The 12,775-nt window shown below is 39.2% G+C and overlaps 1 protein-coding gene across 4 annotated transcripts in view; it reads left to right on the top strand.

Annotated features, from left to right (window-relative positions):
- Positions 1 to 11,206, top strand: part of LOC132767170 (uncharacterized) — a 75,811-nt gene extending 64,605 nt beyond the window's left edge. For 2 of the 4 annotated variants that reach the window (XM_060761825.2, XM_067464531.1), the window contains one exon: positions 3,860 to 5,224. In XM_060761825.2, the coding sequence (XP_060617808.2) occupies positions 3,860 to 4,323 (464 nt within the window). In that variant the 3' untranslated portion in view covers positions 4,324 to 5,224. Of the gene's footprint in view, positions 1 to 3,859; positions 5,225 to 8,825; positions 9,054 to 10,297 lie in introns of those variants that run through there. The other 2 variants (XM_060761827.2, XM_067464532.1) reach the window with 2 other exon arrangements.
- Positions 11,207 to 12,775: the final 1,569 nt, after the last annotated feature.

The raw sequence follows: 12,775 nt of genomic DNA, 5'->3' as shown, positions 1-12,775 counted from the left end.
TCGTTCAAAATTGAGTGTGGAGTTCTGACTTTGGTTTGGGGTTAATGGAGAAGAATTGGAAAGTCCTGGGGCAGGGAATCAGACCCCGGGCCCACCACAATTGCTCACCCATGTTCTACATGGACTACTATTTGCTTTCCATTATTTCAGACAGCAGACTTCCCCACCCTACTATAGATTTCTCTGTAGATGCTGTACATGGATCAGTTTCATTCAAAACATATGCTGTACCATGGCCCACCTAAAATCTGTTTACATAGGAAGCTGACATAATATTTGTTAATCCACCCTGGTATTGTTTATGCCAACTAGGAGCAGCTCTCCAGAGTGTCTGGCAGAGGTCTTGTTCATCAGATGCCTGGGACTGCATCTGTAAAGCATGAGATTGGGACTGCCTGATATTCTCTGCTTGGGTATTTGCCCATATTGTGTAGTTACCATATGGAAATGGTGTTAATCATGTTGTTTAAACTATCCAAAATGTTTCAAGGCAGATTGTATTCACTTTGAATGTATTCACTGCTGAATAAATGTAGAATGACAACACTATTCAGCCATTGCAATTGATTCAACATTTGTTAATTTCTTGTTGTTTTTACTCAGTTGACTAAGAGCTCCAGAATGTATTCAGATCAATGGAAATATATTAATATCATGTGTTGCTATGTGAAATGCAGGACTTGAGTCAAATTTTCATGACCTTTTTCAGGATACTTCATTCAACTCCTACCCACTCCCTTTGACTTCTTGTACTTTTCTCTACCAAATGAAAAGTTAACTGCTTTTCATTGCCAGCAAGCATTCAGAACCATCAAGAAGGGAAACCACTGGAAATTTAATATGTTTTGATGTTTCCCAAATATTGTATGTGGTGTGTTTTCCTATTTGCGTATCATCCAGCAATTTTGTGAGGTAGGTTAGGTTTCAGCTGCACAGGATTACTCAGTGAACCTTGGGATTTGAACCCAGATCTGCCTAGCCAAAGCTGGTCTATTCTGATCTTTTATCCTGACTTCTTATTAATTCCTTTTTTAAAAACGGCTGTGTTTTCACAATAGTAGTATTAATATTATTATTAATAATAATAATAATAATAATTTTTATTTCTTATCCTCCTCTCCTCACAGCTTGAGGCGAGTTCCAACATTGCTAAAACTCATATTCACCTAAAACATTCTTTCAAATACACATATTAAAACTTATTTCCATAAGACACATATTAAAATAAACAAAACAAAATTGGATATAGAATGGTAGTTTAAAATTCGTCATTAAAACTTTATTAAAGTTACATTTTTATAGGTACTAGTGTAGAACGCTGCTAGATAAGGAACAGTATTATCATAGGTTCTTGTGGGTTTTTTCGGGCTATAGGGCCATGTTCTAGAGGCATATGCCTCTAGAACATAGCCCTATAGCCCGAAAAAACCCACAAGAACCTAGTGATTCCAGCCATGAAAGCCTTCGACAATACAGTATTATCATATATGAAGAATAAAGATTTTATATTTGTGCTGTTACAATAAGATATACTCCTAAATAATAGCTGAATTGATAACTTGCCAATATAAAAAGCAAACTGAAAGCAAGAATGGATTGTAAGTACAATTAATTAAAAATCTGGTACTCTTTTTGATATCTAGTAAATGGAGAGGCATTCATCAGATGCTGCAATACATTTTATATATGTTCATTTCACATCTTAGCTAGCTCTTGGTATTAGATATTAATTTTTGCAAATTGGAAAATGTCCTTCTCCGTTTTCTCAAGGACTGAATATATCAAATTTATTAATGAAAACAGAATAAAACCCAAGTAAATAAAAAATCACCCAAGATTCCTCTTCAGTCTTAGTATTCTAATTGTCTATATGCTGCTAAATAACATGTAGAAAGCTTTCAGTGTTACTGTGGCAAAGTCGAATATATACTCACCCAAACTGGTATTAAATCAAATTCGACAACTACAACAAAAATAATGTAAAGTTCATGGAGATAGCTCTTACTCTAAAGCAGGAATTTCCAGGCATTTCATGTTGGTGACACACCTTTGTAGACATGCATCATTTCATTTCTCAACATAGTAATTCAGTTTTACTAGCAGACCAGAGATTAAACTAACCCCCTAGAAGAGATATGGACATATATATATCTTGTAATAATGAAATGTATGGGGACACAACATATTTAATGAACACTTATATATATTTTAAAATATGATTTATTTCTCAAAAGCTTCTCATGTTCAAACAACACATTGCAGTCAACACAGTAGTGTGTCACGACACACAATTTGGAAAACTGCTTCTTAAAACTGTGAGTCCTGACCCCAAATGGGGTCTTTTTAGCTCAATGTTGGGGTCACAAAATTGGCAACAGTTAAAGATTTCTGAATGCCACATAGACATTTACATGAATTTGTTAGCAACAGCATACAATGTTTACTTCAGAAAATACTTCATTTGTACTTCACAAAATGGAAAATCAGCCTGTTTGGCAAACCTTGCAAATGCTGATTTATTATCAGTAAATGTTTTATTTTGTACCTATTTTATATACCCATATACCTGGGGTTGCGAGTGGAATAAGAAGCCCTGCTCTAGAGAATGAGCTGCTCCTTCTTCTCTCCATGTTTACTTATAAATGTATACCTTATATAATGCGGCTTATTTCCTCTAATATATATAAATTAAGTAGTAGCAAGGGTAGATATATATAGGTTTGAAGTTTATTTTCTGCTATAGGGTGGTTAAGGTACTAGGTACCTTAACATGGTATTAGCTTGACTTAAGATCAGCTAATCTGTAAATTTGCAGTCCAAAATCTCAGGAGGACCATAGGTTGAGAGCTACTGATTTCGGATATGTTTGAGGGCATCATAACTATATGACCCACCTACTTCAAATGATGAAATCAACCAGATGGGGAAAGATTGCTGGGAATCAAGAAACCAGGCAGTGGGAAGACAAGAAAAGAGCTGTGTATTGCAGTTCAGAGTGTATCAAATATATCACTTCATTTAGGTAGCTATGAATACATGATAGGATTGAGGAGCCAAACAAGGGAGTTCTTCTCCAACAAGGAAGTTTTACTGTTGAGGATAACTATCAGCTGTGGGCAAAGCTGAAACCAAGGCGACTTGGACCAGGAGTGACAGTAAGTCGCTCATTGACTTTGTGCCCTTCCTTTTTCTGCTTATTTCTTTCTACTTTCTCTCTCCCTTGTAAAAATCTACCCAAAACTAAAATCAAAAAGACTTAGAAGAAAAAGGTTCCAGTCACACAAATGGGATTTCCTCCACAATGTGAATTTCTATACGCCGAGAACAGGGGAAAGTAAAAGTGCAATGGAAAATTAACTGTTCTGTACCTATCAACCCCCTTTGGCTTGGCAACTTAGGAAAGGAAGTTCCCTTTTGCACAAATAGGATGGATTTAGCAGTAGGATGGAGGAATAAGCCTAATTGCCAGATCCAAAGACATTGCATGCCAAAGGTTGTAATGGTTGCAGTTGCAGTGGTTATCCAGTGACAGGCAAATTTCAAATGAAAATTTTACATGTTCTGCAAACACTTCAAGAAATTCTAATACGTCTCTTTGATGAGTTGTAGGATGCCTTTCTGGATTTATTTGAAAGTAATATCCTTGTGCTCATTTTCCAAAAAACTGAACACATGGTTTTCCAACACTGTGATATCAATTTCACTATTTCTAGGTGCATAAAAAAACTGGAAAGGGCTAGATGATCCTTAGCACCTCTTTAAAGCAGTACTGATTTGTTTCATATATCCCAAGAGCATGTTGATTTATGTCATGAGTTGTGCAGCTGAGCCCCCTGCTTTCTTTTAATTTATTCTTAAGGTGACGAGGCTTTGTCAAAGTTTGGAAAAGAGTTCTTCCTGTCCTTGGAACGTTCACTCAAAGTCTGTGGGGAGCAACGGGATAAAGCAGCCAGTGAAATGGAAATCCTACAGACAGAACTGGACCAGGCCTTAGAAACTCTTCAAGATTTAAGAGAACAAAAGGTGAAGAAAGCAGGAGCCAGCCAGCATTTTCCAAGACGTGAAGAGAGTAAGATGGAAGGGACAGAAGCGATGGGCTTGAATGTACTTTCCAGAAGAACACCTGAAGTGAATCCAGCTTCAAAATATGTTCCAAACAGACGTAGCCTCTTGCAAAAACAATCTTCGGTTGTAGAATCTGTAAACCCACCATGCAGACAAAAACTAGACAGTTCTGAGGGTGGAAATATTCAACAGAAAGGGAAACACCTTCATCGGAGCAAGAGTATGAAGGCCACTGAAAGGCTGCCCTGGCAAGATTAGAAATTGCTCTCTATTACAAGGTATTGCTATCCTGGCTTGGAAGAGAATTGAATTAACAGCAACATGACCCTCGTTGCCATCCTTCCTTCTTCTCATGACAAAAAAAAGCAAAAAAAAAAAGCTTAATTGCATGTTGCTTTCACACTCATCCACACACAACACACTACCTTTTCTCAGTCTGACACTCCAGATGTGCTGGATTATAACTACTATCATTCCTACTTGGCTGAAATGATGGGAGTTATAGTCTGGCACATCTTGTGGAAGGTGCAAATTGAGGAAGGCCTCAAATGGGAAAAAATGATTTACGGTAGGATTTTCACAGACTGCATTATCAAGCCACTTTGTTTACAACTATACACACAATATATCTGAGCAAAGATACACTTAACAACTACTTCAGATCTTGTCTTTTAGTGCTGACTGAAAACACAGAAAAATACCATATAGATATGTGGGTGTACGTAAAAGAAAGAAAAAAGACAGTGCAGGTAATGGAACAGACTTTGAACTTGTTTCATTATTGTTTTACAGAAACTGTGTTACTTTCCTTGACATGTTCAGTTGCTTGGAAACCATTCCTGTATCAGGCTTTTTATTCATAGCATTCCCCAAACCAGCTATAGTTCTTCTTAAATGGTCTCAGCTACCCAAAAAATACAATTGTTCTCTCTGGTTTCCTAACCCTACTGAAAGCAATACTTTGGACTTTAATTTGTATTTGTTTAATAAAGCTGTTTAGAGTGATAGACTCAGGATCAGGAGCAACATCCAAAAAGTTTACCATTTGCCCATCTTTTAAATTTTTTACAAGTGAATATGATACATTCAGGGGATGTTCTGTATTCTTATATATCATATACATAAAGGTGTTTGCTAATTAATAAATGATTGCAAGAGAGTGCAAGTTTTGCTGTTCATTTTCCGTTTCAGTTCTGAAATAGAAGGATGTATGCTTCACCCCCTTTTTTGAAGCCTTTGTGTGGGCATGGGAGACCACCCTCCACCTTGCTCTCCCTGCACAAATAGACGAATATGCGGTGTGGGATAACCAAAGGCTACAACTTGTTTATTGATTACAATACAAACAGAGTGGGCAGCCATGCATGTAATCTGGATCAGGAATCAGACAGCCCATTGCTGACTGAATCAACCAAATGGTAGGGGTTGCAGGCAGTTTTCCAACCAGTTCTATCCCAGTACACTGGTATTGCCATACCCCTAATAAGCCACCTGGATGCTCTCCCTTCCAATAAGGGGGGGGGGGGGTATCCAAACTGGACCCAGGTCCCATGCCAAATGCCACAAAGGTAGGGGGGACCCCTGCCACCGACCTTGACAGTTGTAGCCCAATAAATCCCAACAGAGAAAAATTGAATGGGAACTTCACTGTTCAGGAATCGATTCGAGAAGGCAGCCTGGCTCCCAGACTGCCACCTCGAGTCTTGCTCCGCTGATAGCTTCCCGTTCCCCATGCGCATTAGCTCTGTAAAGGTAAATAAAGAGAATACCCAGTAGTTTCAAATTCTTGTAGCAAGAGCCTTGGCAGAATGTATGAGGTGTACGCAGAGGATTACCCACTGCCCCATCTGCTTTATATTCACCGGGACCCCTATCTAGGCAGCAGTGGTGACCACCCCTATCCTAAAAGAATGTCCACCTGAGTCCACATATGGCAGGCCAAGCTCCATAAGGGACTGGCGGTAGATGGCCATACATTGATATCTGCATTGGGGGAGGGGGACTCGCGCATGGAAGAAACAAGCCCAGGCCGGACAGAGTTGCCCTTCTTGTGTCCCATGAACGATAAATGTAGTCCCCTTTTTTGGCCTGATCTGTTGGATTTCTGAAAATGGAGACTGCTGTTATCCCACAACACTACACCCCTTATTTGCAAGGTTCTCCCCAACTGTCTTGGAATCAGCTACTATCTTCCCTGATTTTAGCGCCCCAAAAATACTGTAGTGAATGCCACAGAGAACCAATTAGCCTCGTAGTGAGATGTACAAACCTTTTAAGCATTGAGTAGCCACTGAATTTAGAGTATGGGAGGGGCTGCTGCTCATCTTATTGCTTTGATAACTGCTTGCTGAACCCTTCAATAGCTTCTTCATCCAGAAGGCCTGGCACAAGTTCCCAAAACCAGCAGCCTGGCTTAAGATGAAATCCCTTCCAGGCAGGACCTCATGGTGTGGTGGATATGTTGGGTCTCCTTTGGTGTACCCAGAAATGCAAAACCTCACCCTTTACCAACAGCCAGTTGCTGCCTTAGCTGCCTCTGGCCTGAACTTGGTAATCTCGTAATGGCCAACCAATATGCCCTCATGGTTGCCTGAGTAAGTGCTTGTTAAGCAGCACTTCTCCCAGATTCCACGAATCTGCAGGATACTAGCAGAAAGAAGATGGGCACTCAGGGCAAGGGACTGGGACCTTATCTCCTGGAAACAGGATAACACATCTGCTACCTTGTTGTTCAGACCTGGAATATACTGTGCTGAGAATGTGATGTTAGCAGCCAAGCAAGTTAACACAAACTGTCTCACTGACCTCATACCCAGTCTAATTTCACACCCTAACTACCACCTGATAGTCACACCAAAAGCTCATCTTCTGATCTCTAAAGAGATCAATTCATATGTGAACTGCTGCCAGGATGGAAAAGAACTCCAGGAAAGAGAGATCATGAAGCGGAAGACCAGCTATCTGGCCACCTGGGCATATCCCAGTGGTCTTGGATGTATACCTTGCAACCTATGCTCCCAGTTGTATCCAAGTAAACCTGAACTCATTTATTTATCTATTTCTCAGTGTTTTGCTGCAATGATTCCTGCTGTGTCACCTGCAAGCAATCTTGCTCAAATTAGCCGGATGAAATGCTAGGTGCTAGCCTTGTTCTGGGGATGCAGCATGGACCACCCCAAACAAACTCCTAGTCCAATTAGGTTTTGGATATATATATATATATATATATATATATATATATGTATATGAAAAGTGGATGTGATATGTATGTGTTTGTATATTTATATACACACACGTGTATGTGCCAGCTCAAAGGTCTGAGGTCTGGCACTCCTTTCCCGGATCTGCTGCAGCAGATTGCAGCAGGAGCTAGCGTTGCCAATGGTGGCGGAGGGCGGAGTCTGGCCCTAATTTGCTGTGTGCCCCATGGGTGCCAAAACACACAAGGCACAAGGGGCTCCTGGGAAGGAGAAGCCCCAGGAGAAGATGGTGGCTGGAGGGGCGCCAGCCGCAACGTCCCTGCTTGGTGTGTCGGGCAGGGCATTTTATAGATATACAAGAAATGAAAGCTTGTGCCTTCATAAAGACATGATAGACATTTACTTTTTTAGGAAATATTTTTTTAATAATAAAAAGACATTAACCAAGAAGATGGAATGGAAGTCAATTCTCTTTTTCATCTTTTTCTTTTTGTACCTTTTTTTTCTTTTTTCATTTTTCACTTTTTTTCCTTATATACTTCTATCTTTTTCTCTCTTTCTATATTGCTATTGTTCTCACTCTTTCGTTGTATTATGGAAAATCTAATAAAATTCACCCCTCCCCCCTTCCAAGTCTAACGACAATAGGTGTAGGAGACTGACCAGAAGAATGACTACCAACGACACAAATGACATCTTGGTAGGTCATATGCTCTTTTAAAGAATAGCCCTTGCTTTGCTCACACCTTGTAGGACTTTAATTGATTAGGATGTTCTGATGTGATTGTTCTATTGGTTAGTAGGGAAAGAGAACCAGCCACAGCCACCAACACTAGTTAAAATCCTTACATTCTGCTGGTTTTCTGTAAATAATTTATGAGGCTAATTTGTTCTGCACTCTCTGATGTAAATAGCCATCCGCCCACTGTTTCCTCTGTATTGTATTTTAATTAGATTATGTGTTTTTCTCTTATTTTTAAACTACCCTGTGATATATATTTATATGAAAATGATGGGTTTTAACTACTCTTGATTAAAACCATAGCTGCTGTAATTTTATTAGGCAGTTTAATCAGGCAAAAAAATTATTTAAAAAGAAAAGGAATGAGGTTAGTTCCCTGATCACTAGAGTAATTTTATGTGAGATTACACATCATTGGGATTTAATTAATCTGTATATTAGAAACATGTGTTTGGACACCAACACTTAGTTTATAATAACCTTAACATAATTAATTCTCAAAGCATCTGTACTGCTTTGTTTGAAAATAGTCTCCAGCATCCATTTTTAATATTAAAACAAACCATGCTTTATTTTTGAATTGCACATTTCTTTTGAAGCGAGGCCAGAAAAATGGCATCCTGCCCTCAGTTGTGTTAATTCTCTGATACAAGGCTTACAAAATTCAATGCAATTAGTTACATACAGATGACCATCTTGCTATGTTACCCAAACATTCCTTTTGATAAAAATATGTTTTTCTAGGGAATGGGAGGTGTATTTTGCAAACCACATAATTTCAGTGAAGCCTCATGGGCTTTTTTTTTTTTTTTTTGCAGATTCTTCACTCATCCATAAGGAGACATAACAGGTTGGGTATACATCATTTTCCATTTGTGAAGCTAGCAGCATTGTCTCATCTTTTCATTGTAACAGGCATTTTACAGGCATTGTAACAGGCATGTATTGAGGTATTTACGATAGAAACGTCACTTGACACACCCCTTTGCCTGAATTTGTCTAAAATCCTTTGTGCTGTCCTATATTAGTGACAGCTATTTACCGCTCACTTTCCCAGTATTTAGTGTTCTAGTGCTGCGTATTAAAACAGTGCATTTTCATTGCTGTGACATATTTTGGAGAAAATCTTAGGAAAAAATCTTAAGTTAATCTGGACGCAGGTAATAACAAAGTTCTTGATACCGTTTGTAACTTGGCACCTTCCAAGGTGTGTTGGGCTACAATTTCTGTCTACTCCTAGCTTGCATCATTATGAGCCAACACCTCTAGAAGGTACTAGGCAATCCAGTTTTCAATGTAAAGAAGCTATCCAAGGTGCTGAACCTATTTTGGAAATGGTTCCTTAAAGTTCTGACTTAAACCTTCAATGCATTGATGAGGAAGGCTAATCTTTATTTTCATCATCATATAAATAGGTGGATTTTGAAGAGATCAAATTTGATAAAATGCAAGAGCAGAATGCATACAGAAAAAGTTACATAACAGCACTTCATTGGAATTGTCCTTTTTTCCATTGTATCTAAGACAAGGTTAATTATGACTCTACCTAGTTCAAATTCAAAACAAAGCTGTATGTTCTACTAAAGAACATGCCTGGACGACATTCTGAAAAACGCCCTCTAATGCTTGATATGTAGTGTCAAAATTGTTTATCTAGTTTTTAAAGAATTTGAATTTCATATACTTCACATCTGTCAGACCCCTCCATTAGAAGACATTCTTTCCCCGTTGTGGATAATTTTATGATCAGCATTAGTTGTTTACTACTAATAAATACCAGTTATCTTAGTCTTCCCTTAGATACAGTATCTCAGTAATCATCAAAGGATAACATTCCTCCCTGTTTTTTAATTAATATTCCTCCTCCCACTGCCCACTCTTTCTCACATACTTAATATATTTTAAACATTGTAGCTGGAGACTTTCCAGTATACATCTGTCAGCTGTTGCACTATACCACTTCTCTTCCTCATCTTTCATTTATCTTCTGCTGTGCAATAAATTCATACCAAAATGTCTCTACCTATGCCTTTCACTATCCCTTGGGGAGACAGATGGTCCTTTATCTTCATGTAGGAATCTTTATGTAGAAAAGTTGTATAACACTTCTAATTTCTGAACTACCATATTGACAAGTAGTGATCAGCATGACATTGAATCAGTTGCACATGAAGTTGATTTGGAGGAGAAATAACAAACAAAATTTCTAAAATGTGTTGCTATTAAAGATATAAGGAGCCATGCTGTAACAGACCAAAAGTCTTTTTATTCTAACATTCTGTTTCCTCAGTGACCAACCAGATTTCCAGAGGAAGCTCTGAAGGACAAGAATATAAATGGCATGTTCCCACCTTTTCCCAAAAGCTGTTACAGTCAGTATTGCAGGCAATAGCCAAATATTTATGAAGACCCTTATCCTCCATGAATTTCTGTAGGACCTTTGAAAGCTTTCCAAATTGGTGGCCACAAGTACACCTTCTGGTAGGAAATTTCATCGTTTCACTGTCTATCGCGAAGAGGTATTTTCTTTCACCTGTCCTGAATTTTCCTCACTCAACATCAGTAAATTATTCCAGGTTCTAAAATCGGATGAAAGAGAGAAAACCGCCCTAATTCTTAACACCATGAATTACGTTATATAACTCTGACATGTCTTCCTTTACTTGCCCTCTTTCTTAAGCTAAAGAATCCCAAACATTACAGCTATTCCAGAAGGGCCTTTCTCACCCCGGTGGAAGAGGCGTGTCCTAAAGTAGTCCCTCAAGGACTACTTTCAGGGAGGTGATGGAGCCACGGCAGGTGCACCACCCTCCTCAGTTCTAGCTTGGACAGTGAGGAGAGAGGATGCCTGGAAGAGAACTCGATGTCTTTGAGTATGCTGTTTGGGGAGGGGTTGAGAGATGCTGTGGTCCTCCTCCTCCCCCTTTCCCCCAACTGCAATGGGCCTCCAGCAGTGGGTCCTCCTCCTCGCAGTTCCTGGGTGGAGGACTCTGTAAGAACCCGCCATGTGGTTTGGGACTCTGTATTTCGGGACCTGCCACATGGGTTTCTGAGTGTTTGTCCTCTCCCTCCTTCCTTCCCCTTTGTTTCTCCCAAGGTGGCAGGAGGGAAAAGGTCCCCATGGCTCGGGGCTCCTATTGTTGTGGGACCCACCAAGTGGGTTCCAGGGCTTTTGTTCTCTCTTTCTTTTGTCCCCCGCTTTTTGTCCGGGAGTGGCCATAAAAGGGGGGGGGGGCAAAATAGAATGGCATGGGAATTGGAAATATGAAATTAATAATTCTGGAAAACGGAATTGCCCTCACCAAGTTCATTGACAATTTAATTGCTAAGTTCATGGTCAAGCTCACGGCCAAGTTCATGGTCATGCCCAGTGTATATTCAGGGATTGCATTGGGGGTGGAATTATTGATTTCTAATTAGGTAACAATAATAAAAGTTACCCTTAGTTAACCCAGTCACATGTGTGGCCTCTTCATTTGTGGGGGTGGTGTAGCAAAAGAGATTTTACTTTCAGCACAAGTGATTGCCTTTTCTTTACAAACATAAGTGGGACATCTTTTTTCCAGGGTACTTTTCAGCACAAAGGTCTGTATGAATATCCTCACATAACAATGATTTAAGGGTGACCTTGCACCTCAATAACTGCAAGTTCAATAAGTTGATACCAGGATTTGATGGTCTGGATAAAGATAACAAAAGAAAACAGCTGCTGTCAGCTTGTAAAAAAGATTACTTCTTGTTTAAGATCTCAAGTTTCATGTCAAAATTATTTTTTTCATAGTTTTGTGTCCTCATTAAAAACAAAAGTACTGAGAGCCACACAGCAAACTAGTAAAGTCATGAATGTGTCACAATGATATGTGATGTCTATTAGATCAAAATGTGAAGATTGGGTGTTATAGCGCTATAAGGCTGCAAGAGACCACAGTGTTATTGAACCTAGGCCTTTGTCCCAAGTCAAGGTTTTCCTACCTATCTGCGGTTTGCAGATTAAATTACATAATCCAATTGAGAGAGACAAAGCATGTCAAGGTGCCTGCAAAATAGATATTATCACGAGGTAAAACATTCATAAAGAACAACACTGATAATAAATCAAATATAGACATTTACCAGCCTGGCAAGGAGAAGAGGTAGCACCAAAGTTTGGAAAGGTTACATTTGTAGACTATGGCTGTAAAATAAAAGCCTTCCCAATTCTGGGAGCTGCTCTCCAAAAGCTAACCTTTAATTTGGTGTGTGCAACTGTAGGAGCCTATAGGGGTCACATTAACTCATCTAAGAAACTTTGGAGAGCCACCCCCCACCTCACCCTTCAATTTCAAGAATGCTGTGTGTCTGGATTGTAGCAGCAAAGTGAGTACAATTATTTTTAATTCATGTAGGGAAGTCCCTAGTGTTTTCAAGAAATACATTGGAGAAATATGGGACACTTATCAGCTGCTACTCAGTTCTTGTTCTTACTATGAGTCCCAATTTGAAATGTTAAAGGTAAGTACCATATATTGCTATAAGTTAGAAACAACTGAAAGGCACACAGCAACAAACACATCAGATAGGATAGTGGTATCCTACAGAAAAATAAAGAGGTCCTGAATTTTTTTCAGTTAAACTCCTTAAGAGTCAGGAGGAACTAACAAGAGACCCCAAATGATCTCTCTCAACAGTTCTGTAAAGCATGACACTGTATATGTTGGTGGTATTGAACTTACTGTGGAAATAAAAATGGGATAATAATGAACCCAATTGCATTGGAAAGGCCTCTGCC

Source organism: Anolis sagrei, chromosome 2 (assembly GCF_037176765.1).
Source record: "Anolis sagrei isolate rAnoSag1 chromosome 2, rAnoSag1.mat, whole genome shotgun sequence".
NCBI lineage: Eukaryota > Metazoa > Chordata > Lepidosauria > Squamata > Dactyloidae > Anolis > Anolis sagrei.
This window is presented reverse-complemented; position numbering and strand designations above follow the sequence as displayed.